The 23,291-nt window shown below is 46.0% G+C and overlaps 1 protein-coding gene across 1 annotated transcript in view; it reads left to right on the forward strand.

Annotated features, from left to right (window-relative positions):
• The window catches only part of DNALI1 (dynein axonemal light intermediate chain 1), a 232,748-nt gene that overhangs the window by 125,382 nt on the left and 84,075 nt on the right, over window positions 1-23,291 (forward strand). The window contains exons 3-4 of the mRNA XM_086958738.1: window positions 14,443-14,612; window positions 16,794-16,972. Coding sequence (XP_086814864.1) covers window positions 14,443-14,612; window positions 16,794-16,972 — 349 coding nt within the window. The remainder of the gene's footprint in view (window positions 1-14,442; window positions 14,613-16,793; window positions 16,973-23,291) is intronic.

Raw genomic sequence — 23,291 nt, forward strand, 5'->3', positions numbered from 1 at the left:
GTCTTGAGTTGCTTCCTGAAGGCGAGGTGGTCTTGGGTCAGGCGGAGGTGGGTGGGGAGGGAGTTCCACGTCTTGGCGGCCAGGTAGGAGAAGGATCTTCCTCCCGTTGTGGCTCTTCGGATGCGGGGGACGGCGGCGAGGGCGTGGCTGGTCGATCGAAGCTGCCGGGTGGGAGTGTAGAAGTTGAGGTGGTCGTTGAGGTATCTTGGTCCTTGGTTGTGGAGAGCTTTGTGTGCGTGGGTGAGGAGTTGGAACGTGATTCTTTTGTTGACGGGAGCCAGTGCAGGTTTCTTAGGTGTGCGGAGATGTGGCTGTGTCCAGGATGAGTCGTGCTGAGGCGTTCTGAATCCGCTGAAGTCTTTTCTGGAGTTTGGCAGTGGTTCCGGCGTAGAGGGAGTTGCCGTAGTCCAGTCGGCTGGTGACGAGGGCCTGGGTGACTGTCTTCCTGGTTTCGGTGGGGATCCACCAGAAGATCTTCCGTAGCATGCGTAGGATGTTGAAGCATGACGAGGAGATGGCGTTGACTTGTCTGGTCATGGAGAGGGAGGAGTCCAGGATGAAGCCCAGGTTGCGTGCGTAGTCCGTTGGTTTGGGTGCGCTGCCCAGGGCAGGGGGCCACCAGGAGTCGTCCCAGGCGGATGGCGACAATCCCAGGATGAGGACTTCCGTCTTATCCGAATTCAGTTTCAGGCGGCTGTTCCTCATCCACTCGGCTACGTCTTTCATCCCTTCGTGAAGGTTGGTTGTGGCGGTGGCGGGGTCGTTGGTGAGGGAAAGGATCAACTGGGCGCCGTCGGCGTAGGAGATGATGTTGAGGTTGTGTTGGCGTGCGATGGCCGCAAGGGGGCTCATGTAGATGTTGAACAGCGTGGGGCTGAGTGAGGATCCTTGTGGTACGCCGCAGATAACTTCGGTGGCTTCTGATCTGAATGGGGGGAAGCGGACTCTCTGTGTCCTTCCGGCGAGGAAGGAGACGATCCATTCCAGTGCATTCTCTTGGATTCCGACGTTGCTGAGGCGTTGCACTAGGGTGCGGTGGCAGACAGTGTTGAACGCCGCGGAGAGGTCCAGGAGGATGAGGGCCGCTGTTTCGCCGTTGTCGAGCAGGGCTCTGATGTCGTCAGTGGCTGCGATGAGGGTGGTCTCGGTACTGTGGTTCGCCCGGAAGCCGGACTGCGAGGGGTCGAGGGATCCATTCGTCTCGAGGAAGGCGGCCAGCTGTCTGTTGACGGTCTTCTCGATGACTTTGGCAGGAAACGGGAGCAGCGAGATGGGGCGGTAGTTCTTGAGGTCGGTGGGGTCGGCTGATGGTTTCTTTAGGAGGGAGCTGAGTTCGGCATGCTTCCAGCTCTCCGGGAAGATTGCGGTGTCGAAGGAGGCGTTGATGATGTCCCGGAGATGGGGTGAGATGACGGAGTCGGCCTTGTTGAAGACATGATGAGGGCAGGGGTCGGTTGGAGATCCGGAGTGGATGGAGTTCATCGTGCGTATGGTCTCTTCGGTGTTGATCGGGGTCCAGGCGCGGAGGGTGGTGGTGGGGGGCGCTGGTGCGGTCGTAGGGTGCGTCGGCTTTGTGCTAAAGCTGTTGTGTATGTCTGCGATCTTGTTGTGGAAGTACGAGGCGAGTGAGTTGCAGAGGTCTTGCGATGGGGTGATGTTGTTGTTCCCGGCGCTGGGGTTGGAGAGCTCTTTGACGATGTTGAAGAATTCCTTGCTGTTGTGGGCGTTGTTGTTCAGTCGTTCCTTGAATGCTGTTTTCTTGGTGGTGTGGATCAGGTGGTGGTGTTTTCGAGTGGCGAGCTTGAGGGTGGTCATGTTGTCTGGTGTCGGGTCTCTGCGCCAGGCTTTCTCGAGGGCTCGGCAGTACTTCTTGGAGCTCTTGAGTTCGTCGGTGAACCAGGATGCTTTCTTGCTGCTGGGTCTGCTGGGAGGGGTCCTCAGTGGGGCGAGGTCGTCTGCGCAGTTGTTGATCCACCTCGAGAGGTTGATGGCGGCATGGTTGGGGTTCGCTGAGCTGGCGGGAGGGTTCTGGCTCAGGGATGCTGCGAGCTGGTCGGCTGTGATCTTGTTCCAGCTTCTGCGTGCAGCCTGTTGCTGGTGGTGGTGGATCGTGTTCCTTTTGAAGCTGAAGTGGACGCAGCTGTGGTCCGTCCAGTGGAGTCCGGTGGCATGGCTGAAGGAGATGTCCTTGCTGGAGGAGAAGACGGGGTCAAGCGTGTGGCCGTCGTAGTAGGTGGGGGTGGTCACCAGCTGCTTGAGTCCGAGGTTGGCGAGGTTGTCCAGCAGGGTGGTGGTGTTGCGGTCGTTGTTGTTCTCCAGGTGGAAGTTGAGGTCCCCGAGGAGGATGTAGTCGGCGGAGGGGAGGGCGTGCGGGCTGATGAAGTCGGCGATGTGTTCGCTGAATTGTGTGCGCGGTCCCAGGGGTCTGTAGATGAGGGTGCCTCTGAGGGTGGTCTTGGGGTCGGTGTGGATCTGGAAGTGCAGGTGTTCGGCGGCTGTGAGGGTGTAGTCGGTGTTGGTCGTGATGCGGATGGTGTTCTTGTGGGCGATGGCGATGCCTCCTCCCGTCTGGTTGACGCGGTCCCTCCGGGTGATCTTGTACCCGTCCGGGATGGCGATGGCGATATCGGGCGCTGAGGAGGCGTTCAACCATGTTTCCGTGAGGAAGGCGACGTCTGGAGCTGTCGAGTCGAGGAGGTTCCAGAGCTCCACGGCGTGTCTGTGGGCGGAGCGGGTGTTGAGCAGGATGCACTTGAGGTGGTTGCTGCTGGGTGTCGGCTTGGCGGGTGCAGTGCAGGTCCGGATGCCGGAGAACTTGCAGGAGTGGCAGGTGAAGGGTCCGTGGGTGCGTCTCGGGGTGGCTCTGTAGCAGGCAGGGTTCCGGCCGGCGTTGAGTGCGTAGAGGGTGGCGGCGTCGTAGGTTCGTCGGGTAGTCTTGCATCGGCGGGGGCCAGGGGTCCTGGCCTTTGGCGCGCCTTCGGCGCACAATCGGCGCGCCCGCTGCGCGTCAACGCTGCGCGTGCGTGGGGGCGTCATAAGAAGGGAGCCGGGAGGGAGGATCCGCTGGGTGGCGGGAGCGTGGGGGCCAATCGGCTGGCGTGGGGGCGGGGCCGCAGGGAGGCAGCGGCGGGAAAATCGAGTGCGGGCTGGCGGGCAGCTCAGCGGCGGCTGGGGCGCCTGCAGGAAGATGAAGTCGGCGTAGAAGAGGTCAGCGGCAAAACCAGGTAGCAGGAGGCAAGAGGAGCGTGGGGGCGACCAGGCCTAGGAAGGCGCAGTGGTCGCTCCCGAGATGGTGGCAGGGTCCCCTTAAGAAGGGAGCCGGGAGGGAGGGTCCGCTGGGTGCAGGGAGCGTGGGAGCCAATCGGCTGGCGGGGGGGCGGGGCAGCAGGGAGGCAGCGGCGGGAAAATCGAGTGCGGGCTGGCGGGCGGCTCAGCGGCGGCTGGGGCGCCTGCAGGAAGATGAAGTCGGCGTAGAAGAGGTCAGCGGCAAAACCAGGTAGCAGGAGGCAAGAGGAGCGTGGGGGCGACCAGGTCTAGGAAGGCGCAGTCGGTTTGGCGGTCCTGGAGCGTGTCGTCAAGCCAGCGCCCCACTCCAGGACCATTAAACTCAACCGTCCGTCATATTACAAATAATCTTGTGGTCTGGCAGGCGGTCATTTGGCGTTCCCACGGCGGTGCCTATTAAAAGGGCACCACGATGGGAACGCCAAAGTTCTTTCCTGCATGGCATGGACTATAAAGTCCATGCCATGCAGGAAAAGGTGGGACTGCAGAACGGGGGGACACTGCCAGCATATTATACCCTCTTACTGCCGCGGGATCAATGATCCCGAGCGGTTGCAACAGGCCTGTAGCAGTCCCACCACCGTATTCGTAAAATGGCGGCTGGACCACCAGTCTGGCAGTCCATGGACCACCATCTCGACTTCAGCTGCCTGATGGACAACCAAACTCGTTACCAGGCCCTTATTCTTAAGTATGTTCCAGAACATATTGCTCTGGGAATCTCAGAAACATCCACTCTAAAGCAGAGGAACACCCCTACCACTTGAAAGGGTTGGGTTGGGGGCAAGGGTCTGTCCCTTTCTATCTATAAATAGATTTACCAACAGTAACATGCAGCCATAGGTGAGCTGGTGGAAAAAGAGGTAGTATGGCAAAAGAGCAATTATAAATAAGGGTGAGTGTGTGGTGGGTAAGGGTTTAGGGATGATGGAGGGGAAAGCGGTTACTTTGTGCATGCATAATTCAGTGTGATGTCCCAGGCTTACTACCAAGGTGGTGAGAATCTTTTTCCTTACAGAACTAAAGATAACCCTCAACTAACCTACCTAATGGTTCTACTTTTCACAGAGATGTCACCGCCAAGCCTCCCTTACTTATAAAGAAGCAGTATCCAACAGGACACTGATATCGCCCTGCCACAAATAGAGACTAACAGTGTTTGTGGAATATTTGAGCACACTGGTACACCAGAGATATATGAAGAACATGTACTGCACATATATATAGAAAGAGGTAAGAGAGCAGTGGTGAGGACAGTACAGTTACCAGCATTCCTGAGGGTCAGCATGCAATGTACCATCAATGGTATCCGGCAATATGAGCACCTCTGTCCTACCACACCCGAAGCTGACTCATAGATATCGAGAATGCCCTAATATTATTGAGTGCAGAGACATAGAGTAAAAGGATATTTTAAATGATAATTGTTGGGTCAGGGTTAGTTCGTCGTTCTGGTATGGTTTAAGTGGGGACTAAGATTTCTCTCCCTGTTTTAGGGTCGCTGTCCCCAGGACAGTGCTGATTTATCAGCTACATATGAACTCTCTATCTATCGGTGAGGTCGGGATTCGGCCCCATTCCCCATTGATGGAGCTTTTAAAGTAATGAGCATTGTGGCAGGTTCCAGTAACCCACATTGATTGTCCCACTTATGAAGTGCAGAACAACGAGCCTCGAATTTCTTAGTTTTGGCATTAGTGTATTATGAGAATCAGCTGTGACCTGGATTTATTTTAGTTCTCATGTATACGCGAGCTTGCGTGGCTGCAAACAGCTGGACATGTGAGGAGGCAGCATGGACTGCGTCCCCAACAAATACCAACACTGGTCCCCCACTGAGGCTGGGCTCCCGGTGAAAATGTGTCATGCCAAGAGTGCATTTTAACAATAACAAAAACATAGCAAAGGGCCCACAGCACATCAAACGCAATGCATTGAGCGTGGAAGAACACAGCAGAGAAGGTTTGCCACATACATTTATTTTACATTACTTGATTTCATTGTGCCCCCGGGAAGAGCAGGAGCACCATCCATGAATCAGTAGTTGTTCTCGTGGCTGCTAGGGGTGCAGCAACCCCCACAGAAGCACATTAAAAGTCTCCAGAAAGAGGTGCCTTAAGTCTCCGGGGGGAGGGGGGGGGTTTAAATTAAAATTGGTGACACTGACAGAAGGGTATTCTTTTACCAGCACTTGTGGAGCTTGAACTTTTAGCCAAAGGCTTGTAAGTACAAGACCTCCTGTTGCTGCGTTCTAAGGCTGCCGTGCAGCATGTGTAAAAGTAGTAAATATTCCTTCACATTCTTTATTGAAAATATAAATACTATATTGACAATGACAAACTTAACAAAATTAAATGTAAACCATTGCATGTCTCATTGAAGGTCATGGAAATGGTTTATTGAAGACGTTAACAGTGAGTCATTATATATATTAATGAAGGTCACTGAAATGCTTTATTGAGAATGACAAAGTTATCAGTGAGTAATTACACGCCCCAATGAATGCTATTCAACGTCATTGTGAGATCGTATAATCCTTAGTTATTTTAATGATGTTGTATTAGGGTTAATATGACATATTTCTGCTGTTACAAATGCAGTGAACCTCCCATGACAACGTCAGCAGGGCTGCGTTTGATTCATTACACCCCATCATATTGTGTGTAGAATATGTAGGGGTATTACGTTTATAGGGTTCAGTGCTCACTAGGGGTATGATCTGTTAAGGTGTCACCACAGGTATTTCAACCTCCCATTTTGTGAGATCGTATAATCCTTAGTTATTTTAATGATGTTGTATTAGGGTTAATATGACATATTTCTGCTGTTACAAATGCAGTGAACCTCCCATGACAACGTCAGCAGGACTGCGTTTGATTCATTACACCCCATCATATTGTGTGTAGAATATGTAGGGGTATTACGTTTATAGGGTTCAGTGCTCACTAGGGGCATGATCTATTAAGGTGTCACCACAGGTATTTCAACCTCCCATTTCGTATTTTTATTTGCAAATTAATGAGTAGTATTGGGGATCATGTACATAATACAGACATTTTCCTTATTATAAGTAAAAGCAGTCACTGGACAATGATTTATAGGGTGTAGTTTGTGCCATTCTTGGGGACTTGGGTACTTGCCCTCACCAGCTCTCCTCTGTATAGGCCTTGAACATCTGTGCCTCGCTGCCCTACAGAGTCAAGTGCTACAACGCAGTACTTGGTTCCCAGTCGACAGAAGTTTGCAGATTTATTATTCGAGGTGGACTCGCATCCTTCTCAACTAATAGTCCACTTTCTAATTTCCTTTTTCACTTCCTTGACCAGAAGCATAGCTATCAATAGTACAGCAGGTGTAGTGGCACCAGGGTGCAGGTGGGAGTGTGAGGCGATGTCTGCACTCTAAGTGTGGCTGTATGTTGCTAGCTAACTGGGGACATGGGGGATCCCTGACAAATCAGCCTTTGTTTCTGTATAATTAAGTACTGGTGGTAAATTCCTCCCTAAGACTTGAATGTGCATGGCGCTGGGAATGATGAAGTGAGTTTTTATATATTTAGTTTACATATTTTTCAAAAGCTTCAAGGCCTGTTGCCTGCGTAAGTATAGCATTTATTGAGGAATTTTCTCGAGTGGTAAGCATGTTACCCCACAGTCACAATTGGCTCCGGTGGAAATCATTATATGGTGGCTTCCTATGGTGATCACTTGGTCCTCTTGTGTTGTGGTGGTGTAGGTGCCTCTCTTAAAAGTTGGCAGCTGTTACCTGGCTCAGTCTTGCTCACCCCTTTTAGGACGGGTCACCTGCGATTTTTGCATTGCCTCACATCATTTTGTTGTTCTTTTGGATTGGGATGGCCATACCTCCAAGATGGGTACCTCCTGTGTGCATGGAGCATGAGTGTTTGCACAGAGCAGAAAGAACACATTATTTCAAATGAGGTTTCCCGTAAACTGTGGTAACATTGGTAAACTATTTCCCCCTTTTGGGAAAACAAAAAAAGCGACCCCTCTGGCAATAAGGCTCTCCACAACAATAACAACACTGCATGGATTGTGTCTTGCAAGCCTGGGAGGGTGTTTGTGCAACCGCCTCAACTACTTGTGGCTCAGACAACTGACTCCGTTATTTAAGCACTGTATTGTTTGTTTTTTCAACGAGTTATGTCCCGAATTGTCTGCAATTCTGTTTTTATACTAACACTGCTTTGAAGAGTTCTGTTTGCTACGTGAAGCTTTAATTCCCATATCAGACTCCTTCAGGTTGAAGTACAGTACAAAGTAACTAAAAAACTAAAACTATATAGAGACAAAACTTTATTTTTCCTGAAATATGGTGCTCATTGTGATTTGTGAATGGGCTTTGGACTACACCTTGCAAAAGAGGTTCATGAGTTCTGCACCAATTTTCCCATTGGTTTGATGCCTTTGGCGGCATTACAAAGACTAATATATAAATAATATTATCGAATTCATTATATTCTCATTAATGACAAAAATATATTCTCCTAAATTATATTTTAATGTGCTTACTTAATTTGTTAATGTTAGCATTATGACCTGGAAAATGGCCTTAGGCATAAGGACCCAGTCTTTTAATCTGCTATTAATGGTGATACTAATGTATTAATTGTATTTTCTAGCAAAGGCAAAAATATTCTCCTTAATTTATAATTTAATGTACTCAGTTTGTTAATTTTAGAATTGTGACTTTCTGGAAACTGCCCTTAGATATATGTTCGCATTCTTGTAATCAGTATTTGTCATCTCTGTCTTTCTTTCGGGATTCTCTGTACATTTTAGTTTCAAAGGATAGTGTCCACAACTTTTGGGGGAGGGGGTTGCATGCATGTGATGAAGGGAATGAACATCACTCGTAAGTTAAGACTTTCTTTGATAATATGGTGCATTTTTACAAATGGAACATAAGATACCATTTACACGCTTCTAGCGTTCAGCACATAGTTTCCACTCTGCTGGTATTTTTACTGTGTACTTGTTTATAAGGATGTATGGTGGTGCCAAACACACCTTCACCAGCCTAGAGGCATTTAAGGTACTTTTCCGTTTTGAGAGAGTGTCTCCTTACCATTATGTGTGGGTGACATTTGACAGACATCGACAAGGTATCTAGATATCCAGAACAAGAATAAGCAAATGGGCAACTTTCTCTCCTAATCGCTTGCGTTGCAATCACCTCAGTGTTGATCTTCTTTCTTTTACTGCCACACCTTGGACGATCCGGATGCTATCCACCGGCACCAACGGACATCCCTCCCAAGGATCTAGGTCCTTTATTTTCTCGTAAAATGTTTTTACATCCAATATGTTTTCCAACTCCCCTTCCAAGTCTCTTGTTTTCAACCTGTTAATACTATAAAGTGCTCTGATACCCTAACGGGTCAAGTTTGCGCTCTATAAAACACAAATAAATAAAGGAGAAATTCCTGCCTAAGCTCCATTCACACTCTGCATTCTGTTTGAAAACGTGGTTTTCCTGCTCAAGCTAATGATGTATTCTGTATTTGACATAATATAATTTGGCAAATGTTTAAGCAGGCCAAATTGAGGCTGCCGAAATGACAACTTTGACCGTAAAGCTTGTCTTACTATTCATGTCAGGGATTTTATGTCAAGACCAGGAGGCCAATATTATGAAGTAAATCCCTTTATTGCCACCACTCAAGAGCATCTTAAAATGTTTAGAACTTAACGCCCTCATTACGATGGCATTGTTTCGGGCTCAGGACCGTCCGACAAGGAGTCGATGGTCCCAACAGCCCAATTATGAAATAGCCACCATGAAGGCTGTCGTAAACATCTCTTTTTCCATTGCGCTCGTGTTGCGGCCCAGAAAAGGGTTGCAGCACAAGCAGCAATGGAAAAAAAGATGTTTTTTGGACATCCGTGCACCCTGTGCCAGGCACCATCTGGTTGTTTAGGGGTAGACCACATGTGCCTCCTTTGCCCCATAGCGGAGGGTCGCCAGAGACGGGGCCCTTCTAGGGGACCCCAAAGTCCCTTTATCTGCCTCTACATGGTGGTCCTTGAGCCTATCTGAGGTGGCAGTCTTCCCCCCTGCCCAAATCGGTCAAACTGCCAGCATTCTAATCCGGCGGTGGACTGATACTCTGGATGTCATGCGGACTGCCAATGGCAGTCTCTTGGTGGCAGTCCGCCGGACATCATAATTGAGCCCTTAGATTCTTTAAACATTCCAAAACATAATAAACCTATCCAGCAGTCTGTCCTCTTCCTTCTTTTATTGCTACCCCTCACTCGGATAAGTTCATATGTGTGGTGTTCTCATTTGTGTTTGAGTATGTAAGTTATATGAGTATAAGTATTTATATATATATATATATAAATAAGTATATATGCAGTATGCTGTGTTCAAGTGGGAATGTGAGTTAGGTGTATTTTAATTCATTAAATGAATTTACAACAGATTATGTTGTTTTGTTTGCGTAGATGAGTATTATTATGCAGTTTTATGACTTTTGTTAACCATAAGCAGCTAATAATTGATTTTTTTGTAGTGTGTGGGAGGATTTATACATGTTTCGATTGTTATTGATTGAAAGTTTACAGGCTTTGTTTGTTTTAGGCCACCTCCCATCTTCAGTGTTGTCTGTGTTCAAATAATGCCGATTTTTCGTCTGAGATAGGAAATGTTGGGTTTTGGGAGATTTGACCAAAGTTTTATCAGGAAAAGAGTAGTTTTAAAATTTTCCCCACCTGCCCCTGAGCCGCACAGCTATACACGTTGTAACTGTCTTGTATAGCTGTTGCGTTATCGCGTGTTTGCATATTGTTATCCATTTTAGTCTAGACCGTTACCCCGATTCACAAGTCTTAGAGCAAGCGAGCTACGGCCCCTGTTGGCTGTTCTGACTTGCTATAGATGTCGGTTTCCTCACGTTAAAGAGTATGACAGAACGCTTGTTCTTTGGAAATAAACCTGAGGGGAAAGTAACGCTTTTTGAAACTCCAGATAGTTTAGACATTTTCACAGCATTGTAAATCGTTTAAGGGGAAAGATGTTTTTTCAACAAAAAGCTTGTCATTTTTGTAGGAAAAAAATGCTTAAAGATTCTGGTAGAGTGTACTTAGTGAAATTCTGTAGCATGTAGCATGTATCACCTTCTGTGAGTCTAAAGGAGAGGAGAGGCTCAATATGGCTACTGAGAAAATAACTTTGGAGGTCTCAAATAGGATGGAAAAAAGTAGGAAATGTTGATGACAAAGAGCCGCAGTTTTAAGGAAGAACAATTTTGATCTGCTACTGGTAGCAGAAGCAAATTTCAAAACTGGAGGCAAAGCTTCCCGTAAGAGGAAGCATGTGATGTCCAGCAAGGGATTGGCAAAAAAAGGAGATCTACAGGGCATTCAAGATAAGCAAGGAAAAGGTCCAGAGAAGAAAAGTGGAAAAAGATCCAAGGGGCGCAAACATAAGGTTCTCATTTGTGATAAGTCCTCCGGAAGCGCAGAGGTGGAGCTTATTTGCTCCTCGGATTTTGAGTCTGAGGATTTGGATGAGGTTTCTTTGAAAGGGAAGTTCCTTGTGGATGGCAGGTAGCCGACGTAGAGTGGGTCACTTGTTGATCTTTTTGGTCAAGACATGTTCGACCTCTTTCTTAAAAAGCATCTGCTCTCCCTGAGTGTTCACCCTCTGATCATGTAGCTCAGTATATCCAATACTGGATAAGAAGGGAAACCCCTAAGGATGTTCGGGTAAGACTGATGTCTTAGTGCCCTAGACCCTCTGTAGACAAGAGAGTGTTAGTGACACCAGAATTAGACTCTAAGATTATTGCGTTCATTGGTAAAGGTGGGCATGATCCAAGGAAGGGCATTGACAAGGGTCTAAGATCCTGCCAAGATAGGCTTTTGGATGTAGTGGGTCCACTTACAAAGATATTCAACATGACTGAGGAGTCTTATGTGTATAAGAATAGGATTGAAGTAGATGAATTACACCAATGTATTCAGAGGGCAATATGCCTGTTAGGCAAAGTCAAGCCCTATCAAATGAAAGAAGAATGAGTTTTTTTTAATTAAAAATAGTTCCAAAGCTGGTGGATCTAGCCTGTAAGGAAGAGGGCCTTCTGATAATGGCTTATTATGTGGTGATGCCTTTATAACGGATCTTTCAAGATATGTGGGTGCTTTTAGTTCCCTACAAAAATCTCAGAAGGATATTAAAAAGGTGTTTCAGGAGCATGTTTTTGGGATGGCCAGGAGAACAAGGGGTCGGTTCCCCAGCCGTTTCCAGGGTATCACCAGAGGCTCCTTTACCCGAGGCTTCAGAAATAACCAAGGACAGCAGTGGCAGATTTTATCCACAGAGGCAAATAACTTGGGGTAGAAAAACCTGAGGTGAAAGACGAAACAGAGGATCAACAGGTAAGATCCGGACTTTATGTTACCCCTTCAAAATTGGGCGGCAGACTTGCTCAGTTGAATCAGAGCTGGTTTCAGATTTCAAGGGATCCCTGGGTTCTAGATACAGTTTGTGATTTTCGGATAATTTGTGACAAGATCAGTGAAAGATATTTATCAAGGAAATTCGTTTTACCATTAGATCAGAGGAAGTTGATAGATTTGGAGTTACAGGAGTTGATTGCAAAAGGAGCAGTTGTGTTAGAAGATGATCAGGTGGGCAGATTTGTAAGCAATATATTCCGAGTCGAAAAGAAGGACAATGGAATGCATCCAGTTATACATTTGAGAGAGTTAAATCATTGTATGATTTACTACCATTTCAAGATGGAGGAAATACACTTGTTAAAGGATGTTTTGCATAAAGGTCATTGGCTGACCCGGTTAGATCTGAAAGATGCTTATCTGACAGTTCCAATTTGGGAAGAACATCAGAGATTTCTCAGGCTCCTACAGAAGAGGAGGTTGTGGAAGTTTGTGTGTCTTCCTGTAGGACTCTCGTCAGTACCGTGGCGCTCTACGAAAGTCCTTCGGCTAGTAGCTGCTTATTTATTCATTAGGACGATATCTTGATTATGGATCAGGACAGGGATCAGGTGATTTCGCATACGAGACTGACAGTGAGGCTGTTGGAGAATTTGGGATTTCTGGTGTCCATGACAAAGTCTGAGTTAGTCCCAGGACAGCAAACACAATTTCTTTGTTTTATAATTGGCACAGTGGAAGTGGTGTTCAAATTACCAAAAGAGAAGTTAAAGAGAGTAAGAAAAGTTCTAATGAATACTCTAAAGTTGGATAGTCTTTCATTAAGAATGATAGCCCACATTGTATGTCTTTTATCTTCTACTATTCAGGCAGTTTTCTCAGGACCCTTGCAATATCAGGCCTTACAGAGATTGAAAGTGAGACACTTAAGGGATGGATTGAGGTACTTAGAGACAGTTTGTCTTTCACAGGAAGCAAGGCAGAAATTGACATGGTCGTTGAGAAATATGGAGGCGTGGAATAGGTGTGCAGTGTTGGAGAATCTGGATTGGTTGTTGAATCGGATGCAAGCTTGGAAGGATGGGGTGCAAGTTGTTGATTGTCAAGGACAGGTAGTCGCTGGACACTGCAGGAAATCAGTTTACATATAAACTGTTTAGAGTTATTGGCAGTTTCTTTTGAAATCAAGTGTTTTGCAGATCAGACTGTCAAGTGTTCAGTAGTATTGAGAATGGACAATATGTCAGTGGTGAGGTATGTCAACAGTCTGGGAGGTCCACGTTCAAAGGGACTGACAGATTTGACAAATCTTTTGGGAGTATTGCATGGAAAGTAGCCTGAGTGTTCAGGCGGAGTACATCCCAGGGTGGCAAATCATGTGGCAGATTGGTTCTCAAGGAATTTCCATGACTCAATCGATTGGATCTTGGACAGAAAAGCTTTTAGGAGTTTGAACAGTTTGTCACAACATAATCTGTTGTAAATTCATTTAACGAATTAAAATACACCTAAATCACATTACCACTTGAATGCAGCATACCACATATATACTTATATTCATTTAACACACACACTCAAACACAATTGAGCACACAGCACATATGAACTTATCTGGGTAAGCAGCAGCAACAAAAGAAGGAAGAAGATTAGTTGCTAGGGGTATTTATTATGTTTTAGAATGTTTAAAGATTCTAAGTTCTAAAAGCTTTAAAGATGTTGCTGAGCGGTGGCAATAAAGGGATCTACTACATATTAGCCTCCCTGTCTTTAATAAAATCTAGATTTTCAGCCCACCATAGCTGTGGAAAATCTACATTTTCTTGGACTGGACTAAGTCCTTTCTCCTGAACTAAGGCAACGGGTATATAGAGTCAAAGCCAGCCAGAAAACAGATATTTCTCACGTGGAAGCCCTCACTGCTCCTTCCTTTATCCCCTTCTGTTGAATGGGCACATACCCCGTTGGCTCATATCGTCAGTCTCCCCTGCGTAAAATTCCAGCGATATCTCGATGACCTCTAGATCCTCGTTGTTCTTGGAATTTCATATTTTTACGCCCATAGAGTGCCAAATGGGTCACGTGGTCTGCCACCAACCAATGTCGTTAACTCTTTCTGTGACTGAAGAAAATATACTCCTGACTGCAAGGATCAGCATTCATTGAAGGATTAGCAGTAAATAAATTCAGCAAGCCCTTGTACAAGCAATAGCTGGAATACACTCCCTAAAACCTAAGTGTTTGATCCAGAACGAGAGGCATCTCCAGGAATGGACGAGCAGCTTTGTTTTAACAGCAATGAGTTTCATAAGGTTGCCAATTCACCAGTGAATTGTCGCCATGCTCTCGTTCAACCTTATTGCAGAACTGAGAGTATGTCTATACAGTTTCACATGCTGCATGTCATCCACGTAGGACAGGGGCCTGCATCCAAAGATCAAACCAGATCCGATAAGCTCTAAATGTGAATGTTAACAAAGGATAGGCAGATTTTCTTTTTTTAAATTATTTTAAAAACGTTTGCCAACATTTTCACACTGGCCAATAAAGTTCAGCAAATTGATATTGACTCCATATCTTTCCTGGCAAGTTTGTGAGGGGGTCTTTTGGCTTTTTTTAAAATTGTTCAAAGTTATATGAATAGCATTTGTGCAGCACACGGCAAGCCATTTGTCTGTGAATATGAATGTACACTGTTCATGAAAAATACGTGAATTGTTGTTTTCCTCTCTAGAGAATGGATGGAACATACGCAGCTGTGGATCCAGCAGGTGTCCAGCACGCCCAGCACTCGAATGGATGTGGTCCACCTGCAAGAGCAGCTGGACATTAAGTTGCAGCAGCGGCAGGCTCGAGAGACGGGGATCTGTCCAGTCCGCAGAGAGCTCTACTCACAGTGCTTTGGTTAGGCATTTTATAAAATTGACTATTTCATTAAGTGGCAACTCTGGTGAATGCTGGGTGATCAGGTACCGTGCCCCTGCTCGAGTGCTTTCACCTTCTCAGGCAGAATGTCCCTCCTCTAAACATGGCTACTGCTGAAACCAGATCAAAGCACGCTGGAGAGTCTTCAATGCAAAGTTGTTTTCCAATGAGCTGCACTATTATTTTTTTGGCCATTCACGGGAATTCCACCCTTTATTATAGTATTCCCTCCTTAAATTCCTTTTTTAAATTTTTTTATAATATTTTTATTGGTATTTACAGATTACATATAGTAACAAAACATACAGATTTGTGTTGGTATGATTGCTTCACGCCATTAGTTTCCTGAGACATAAAATATAAAACATCAAGTAGTGGTGGTTGTTTTGAAGGAAATATACTACTGATTAGAGGTTGGGTTGGGCTTAGCCTGTGGTGTGGTGGTTTGAAGGAGTCTGTGAATTTGTCTGGTATGGACCCCTTTTAACATTTAATTCTCTCCAGTGATTGACTGAAAGTAAGAGCATAAGACATAGAGCATCAAGTGGCTTCGATTAGAGTACTTTATCGATGGTGGTTTGAAAGAGTCTATGGATTTGTATAATTTGGACCACATCTCTCTGTGGGCGGTGTCTGCCTGGCGTATTTCTGAAAGTGGTGTTGAAATGGCTGGTTCCTGCAACAGTTAAAATGAGTATCTTTGGGAAAGAGACTAAGAAGGCCAATGCAGGGAGCAGTAGAACAAAGATGGTCACAATAAGCAATGAAACACATAATGGTAAGCAGATTGTAATATAATGCGAGTGCGAAGAGCAGATTGTGAATCCAGTACAGGCGTTAATGGATCAGTTCTCCAGTAGGCATGCAGCCAGCTACCATTAAGTAAAACTTAGAGTATTCATTGGACAAGAGTGAGCAGACCGCAATTCCATGCAAGAAGAGACCATAACAGATAGGTGTCCTGTTCCGATGACTCCAGACTGCACTTTGGACATAGAACTTGGTGTAGAACACATCCACTCATTTTGTATTCTGTAACAGATGGCACACAGGAACATCAAGTACAGCAAATTGCCAGACCGATGATATACATGTATGACTCGTTAAGGCACATTGGGAGGTGTCACATCACACAGAAACGGAAAAAAGGTCAGAAATTGGCATCTAGTTAGACTTGCTTGACTCACATCTTGGTAAAAGTTGGATAATCTATGGATGGATGGAGATGCCCCAGGAAAGAGGGAACGTTTAGTGTCCTAAAACTGAAAATCCGACATAATCAAAAATCATTAAAATGAGAAGTAGAAAATAGCAAAATTGAATTAAATCTGAAGCAAGTTGCCTGTGGAACATAGCGTGGAAAATCGAAGGAATATTCCAAGAGATGTGTGGAAACTGATATTGGCTTCAGAAGGCAAAATGGAAAAACTATGCCACGTGGCGAAGACCAAAAAATACTTGTAGATCCATGTGAGCGTACCAAATATCTCGTGTCACGAAGACACAGCCACGGTTGGTAGCTTAGGTTCAGCAACATTTGCTATAATGAACAAGAACTGTGTAAAAGAAGCCACATAGGGCAATGCATTGTAGACTCTTTCGCTGCACCTGACGCACATTGCGTTCAAACAAGGAAACTTCAAGATCTATGACAGAGAAAAAGGATATGTTGTTTGCGATCTGACTCTTATGTGAACCAGCCACAAATAGATAGCAGGCATTCTGTGGGCAACTTTGACCGTACTCTTCACCTTGACACCCGTAATAAATGTTCAGAAAACAGGTTCCTCAGGCCTTCTTCCACCTCTCTCCTATAAGAGGGTTTGCATTGACTCTCCACCCTATCTCAAGCTTCTTACAAACCCTATGGTTTTGGTAAAATTCCACTACTTCTTCACACTATTATAAACATGTAATCAGTGTTCTGTTTGGTTCAGAATTCACCTGATTTAACCATATATTTCACAGTTTATAGACAATGTTAAAAACACAAGAATCTAAAACCTATGGCTACATGTAGACTGTTGTGCTTTTACTTTTTATGTGCAGTGCATACTGAGACACATCATTTGCTTCAAAGTGAGAATAACTGTGCACAAGGCAAGTACTCTGGGCTAATCATCTTCGTCAGAGGTCTAAGTTGTACTTATTTCTTCGCAGATGAACTCATCAGGCAGATAACTATTAACTGTGCTGAGCGGGGCGTCCTGCTCCTCAGAGTACGTGATGAGATTCGAATGACCATTGCTGCCTACCAGACCCTATATGAGAGCAGTGTGGCTTTTGGCATGAGAAAAGCCTTGCAGGCTGAACAGGGCAAATCTGATATGGAGAAGCAGGTGAGTGAGGCTTCTGACAGCATGTTTCATGTGGTCCAGTGTGTCTCTACCTGAGGGTTTGGGAATTGCATACAATCCTACTTAAAGGAGCTGAAATAATCTCCCTTGTTAATAGTGGCATAGTAAGGGTACTAGTGGTCTTAATCCTAGAATGGAAAATTGGCTTTCCCCGTTCCAGCTAGCAAAAAACAACATCAAAAACAGTTGTACCTGGGCTGTGGTGGGCTCTAGGGCCCCAGTGCTACTGTACTTGCTTCACTAATGATAGCTATACACTTTCTCTCCTCTCCCATTACTCTGCTTCTTTACTGAATATCTCCAGCCTCTTCCTCAGTTTCATAATTCCTTTAACTGTTTATTATCACTCAGTGTCATGCCATCAAAAGAACGCAGTGGTCTGCAGAACGAAACCCTCTGTGGTCCACAGCCAGGATACTGGGCAACATGCCTACTGGACAGGCAGTGAGGGGAGTAATAGGGCATTCCAGTAGGGTATGGTGTAGGGAAAGTATGGGAGGAGATCAGGGGCAAATTCTCTATTAGGGCTCCAGGGATGTGCCCCCCCTGAAAGTGTTTCCTTCACATTCCTGTACAAATATTAAATAGATTTATTTATTTAGAAATATAATTGTATCTCTAAACAAATCAATGTATTTAAGTCTGGGCTGTAAGTCCCAGGCTGCATGCCCGCTCTGAAGTAGGAGATGGAATCAGGCAGTAAATTAACTTTCTGAACTGTGACGCATGATGCAGCGCTCACTGTTCTAGAGCCCTTCATAAGGAATCAATGCCATTGTAGTCCATGGCAGTATCCACTATAGGCCAGTGGTGCTTTCAACATCATTGTTTTGGGTGCTGGAGTCACCCCCCTGCATGAGAGCAGCCGTCCATCATTCACAGGGATAGAACCCACCCTTTCCCATTGGTCACGGTGCCTTGACTGTGGTAATGGTAATTGTTAGAAGGCTAATCTTCTGTTCTGTGTATTGTTCTGAGACCCCTTGCAACCCTAAAACTGACACCCCAGGCCCTGGCTGCACATCGCTGGCTCCATTAGAAGGGGAGCTGCTGCATTTGTTTCCCCGCGAAATGGATCCAATAGACGAATAGGCCAGGGTTCTTATTCCCTTGTGAAGTTAATCCAAATATCTGAGTCCTGTGCAAACCGAGAGTGCTTTCAGTAGACAGTTATCTGCTATATGACATTAAAAGCGGCCCTATCTTCATGCCCTTAACAACATTAATGCCAAAAACATGGATTGATTTACGAACAATGAGTGTTAAAAAATTTTAAGGCAATGCATGTCAGCGATTTAGTTCCTCTCTTATTTCAAGTTTTCCTTAATCTTGCCTTCCTCAAGAGTTAGCTATTTAATAATTTTGTGTTTTTTCCTGTATTTTTTGCCAAGAATACTTTGAGCTGTGCAGGGGTTTATGAGGGGCTTTGACTGAGAGCTCTGACGCTAAAGCCAAAGCAAAGTGCCTGTCAGTGGATTGGCTCTCTGCAGAGCACACTGAACAATGGTCATTTATTCCAGTTGTAAATGCAATTTTGTGAAAATGTGTGTGCTAGGGGGTACACAGAAGACAAAATGTGTACAGGGTAAAAGCAAATAAGTTGCTTAAATGTGACTGAATGAAGTGTATGTTTGGATGTGGGAAAGTGAGAGAGATGCAAGGAAGTGCATTCGGGGAAGAGTGAAAAGAGAGTGCTGAAGAGGAAAGAGAGGTGGTTAAAGATGAGCAGATCTTTTTTTAATTTTTTTTCTCTGGAGGAGGATCCAGTATTTTTTGCCATGAATGCTTTGAGCTGTGCAGGTGTTTATGAGGGACTTTGATTGAGAGCTCTAACGCTAAAGCCAAAGCAAAGGGCCTGTCAGTGGGTTGGCCTTCCTGCAGAGCACACTGAACAATGGTCATGTATTCCAGTTGTAAATTCAATTTTTTGAAAATGTGCATGAAGGGGGTACACAGAAGGCAAAATATTTACAGGGTAAAAGCAAATGAGTTGCTTAAATGTGAGTGAGTGAAGTGTATGTTTGGATGTGGGGAAGTGAGAGAGATGCAAGGAAGTGCATTCGGGGAAGAGTGAAAAGAGAGTGCTGAAGAGGAAAGAGAGGTGGTTGAAGATGTGCAGATCTTTTTTTCATTTTTTTTTCTCTGGAGGAGCATCCAGCCTGGACCCCATGTTTGTCCATTAAGCTTGCCGTGTTGCTCACTACATAAAAGAAAAACCCAAACGTTTATGCCTCACCGCTTTCAAATGTCACCGGCCGACACTGGTGGCGATAAGCTTCTCAGATGTAAAAGAAAGATTCATAATGAGGAGATAAGCAGCGAGAAAAATATTCATAATAAAAGATCATTTAGTGCAACTACCTGGCTCTGTGTTCTCTGTCCACAAGCAGGCTGACACAGAAACTGGTGACAACAGTCAAGGCATTTATTCTCCCATTTTTTAAGCTTGCCTGTGAGTAGTTATCTCTCCCATGCACATCACAACAGACAATTCATTTCCAAAATACTGCCAGCATTAGCAAACTGAGCTGCAGCTCCAACCGCACAGTAGAGCTAAATAGTACACAGTAAATTTCCCCCAAAAGTGAGGGAAGCTCATGCAGCAAATGGAGCAAAACTCACCTCCTCACTCCCCACAACACACCAAAAGACCACAGTGTGAATAATAAATAAAGTAGGGGAGTAGAGGCACGCAGGCCCTGCAAGAGAAAGGGGGATTGAACGCAGTAGGCCTGATGGTCAGGACACAGCCATTTGCCATTGTAGTCTATGGCAGTATTCCAAGCTGACCTGGACACTATGGACTGCATCAGCAGAGCTGTTGATACCAGTGTCAGTCTCAGAAAGCATACCTGGATGTACTCATCTAAAATATCTGGAGCTGTGCAAGTGTCCTTTCAGGACAAGTTCTTTGATGGTTTCGGGCTATTCAGAGAAAAGGCGATTTAACGCTAGAATGATTCAAGAATATTCGGGCCACAGTATGATCTTTGAGGCTGTTGACACAAGTTAAGCAATTTTTCCCCATTAACAAAAAAACTCAGAGGCAACCAACCCAGTCCTTTTGAGGCCAAAGATGTGCAACAGTAGAAACTTTTCAAACTAGCAAAAACAGTAGTCCTCCAGTTCTTCTATCCCCGCAGCAGCAACTACCAAGCGACTACCAAGCTACCTTCGAATGACCTTTAAAGTTCATGCCTGGCCTGTAGAAAGTAGAATACAATATTTCCTCCCCAGATGGAGATCCATCACTTCAAACTTGTGGATCTTGTTGAAAGGGACTACATCTTGTCGTTCATCGCCTACCCACCCCGTCTTCCTCCTACACCAGTGTGGCTTTCAGAGGATCACAATCTAGAAGCAGGAGGTCAACCTTCTGTTGCACATGGGTGCCATTGAGCAGGCACTGGACTTGGAGAATGAAGAACCTTCACACTCCACCCACTGAATGCCTTTCTGAGGAAGGACTGGTTCAAAATGCTCACACTTGTTCACATCCTGTCAGCTCAAGACCTAGAAGATTGACCTAGGAGATTGAATGGTTTCCGTGGACCAGCATATTTCCATATACATGTTCCGTTTAACCATAGACCTGCTTGTCAAGGTAGGCCAGGACCACTTTCAATTTACCAAACTCTCCTTTGACTTACTTTGCCCCCTCAGGTGTTCACGAAAGCGATGGCAGTGCTGCTGTCCATATTTGGGGGTCGGGAGTACATATATTCCAAAGGTATACTACATTTACCAAGCAGATTTTGCCATGCATGGCATCACCACACAGGTAAGTACCACGCAGGTAAGTAATTTCTATGGGTGTTACCTTTATCACGCATAATTTACCATACAGTATTTTACTCCACAAGTAATTTTTTAATTGACATTTTTTTTATGTTTTTAAAAAAATGGGTTAAGTTGCGGGTAGTGGTAAAGGGGAAGGTAATGGTTATTTTAGGGTTAAGAGGTACATAGTGATAAAGGGACATGAGGGTGATTTTAGGGTTTTTGGACGGTAGAGGTAAAAAAGGTAAGGATGAATTATGGTTTTAGGGGTGGGTAGAGGTAAAGGGAGGTATGGGTCATTTTTAGGTCTCGCGACCTATCGATGTGCGCAAGCGCATCGAGCGGAGCGAGAATTCAAGTGGCGAAAACATCTTCAAACCAAAGGGCTTTCAGCCCCGCGGTTTTCATGCTGTTCACGTGAACCACGTGATAACATGCACGCGCATTCAGGGCCAGCCAGCCCAGCACATCAAAGGGCTTCTCCTCCCCTAATTATTCATAGCCGGCCGCAGGCCGGCCGTACTTTCAGTTTCCCGAAACGGCTTCTCCTCACCTAATTAGGGGAGGAGAAGCCCTTTGATGTGCTTCACACCAATGCGCCTCACAGTCATTCCTCTTGTTTGTATTTGCTTCGGCTGCCATTCTCAGACTCCACGATCTGCTCATGTGACATGGTTGCTCCACAAGACGCTTTACACATTACACTCATCTGCCTGAAGTGGGAGAGCATATGTCATAAGTACATATGTCCTCTTCTTTTGCCTCTGAGTTTTAAACAAGCAAAGCTGGTCCTTCTGTACTTGCAGTTTCACTTCCAATGTGTGTTGTTATTTATCATGATTTTTAGCTGAGGTGTATCACGCTTGTTCATGAGTTTGATCTTTTCATACTGTGAAATGTTTTCTAAGTTGTTTTTGATTGTCTTACCGCTGGAGGTCTCCCTGTGCTACATTTAGCCTCTGACACATGCAACGCCACTCAACCACGCAACGCCACGCAACAACGCAACGCCACTCAACCATGCAACGCCACTCAACCATGCAACGCCACTCAACCATGCAACGCCACTCACACATGCAACGCCACTCACACATGCAACACCACTCACACATGCAACGCCACTCACACATGCAACGCCACTCACACATGCAACGCCACTCAACCACACAACGCCACTCACACATGCAACGCCACTCACACATGCAACGCCACTCACACATGCAACGCCACTCACACATGCAACGCCACTCACACATGCAACGCCACTCAACCATGCAACGCAACTCACACATGCAACTCCACTCAACCACGCAACGCCACTCACACATGCAACCCCACTCACACACGCAACTCACACACGCAACGCCACTCACACACGCAACGCCACTCACACACGCAGCGCCACTCACACACGCAGCGCCACTCGCACACGCAACGCCACTCGCACACGCAACGCCACTCACACACGCAACGCCACTCACACCCACGCAGTGCCACTTTTACCCACACAGCACCACTTTCAGACACACGCCACTCACACCCATGCAAGCCCACTCTCACACACGCAACGCCACACTCACCCATGCAATGCCAATCACACACGCAACGCAAATCACACACGCAACGCCACTCACACACGCAACGCCACTCACACACGCAACGCCACTCACCCATGCAATAACACTCACACATGCAACGCCACTCACACACGCAACGCCACTCACCCATGCAACAACACTCTCACATGCAACGCCACTCACCCACGCAACGACACTCACTCAAAGCCACTCACACCAACGCAGTGCCACTTTCACACACACTGTGCAGTGCACAATAGGTCTCGCAGTAGGAAAGTTGGAGATATTGGTTTTGTAAAAGACAAAGCCCTTTATGTTTTTAACATGCAAAATAAAAATAAAAGGCATTGTTATTTGCAATTGCAATAGCTCCAACTTTCCTACTGCGAGACCTATTGGCAACGCCAGTGCTTGTTATGTTAGATGTTGGTAGAGGTAAAGGAAGGGAAGGTTGGCACGGAATCATGATTGAGAAGCGCCCAGTAGGCGGTTTTGTTCCAGGAATCCGGTGAGAAGAACTTTGGCCTGGTAGGGGAGAAGGGAGATTGGAGGGTGATTTTTGAGGTTATTGGGGACAGCGGAGGCCTACTTAAGGAGAGGTCTGACGTCTGTGTGTTTCCAACTGTCCCGGAACGTTGCTGTGCAGATAGAGGTGTTGAGGATGCTGGCGCGTTTGGTGCTGATTGGGTTAGTTGCGAAATTGTAGAGTCGGTGGAGGCAGGGGTTGGTGGGCGCTCCGGAGTGGATGGAAGACACGATGGCTGAGGTGGTCAGGGTGGTAGTGAGAGATGACCACGTGGTGATGGCTTGTCTGGAGTTCGCCGGTTGGTTGAGGTTGTAGGGGTCAAGGGTGGTGGATTGGATGTTGAAATTGTTGTAGGTGTTGGTGATCTTGCTGTGGAAGTAGTCTGAGAGGGTGTTGCAGAATTCTTGGGAGGGGTGGA

Source organism: Lissotriton vulgaris, chromosome 2_1 (genome assembly GCF_964263255.1).
Source record: "Lissotriton vulgaris chromosome 2_1, aLisVul1.2, whole genome shotgun sequence".
NCBI lineage: Eukaryota > Metazoa > Chordata > Amphibia > Caudata > Salamandridae > Lissotriton > Lissotriton vulgaris.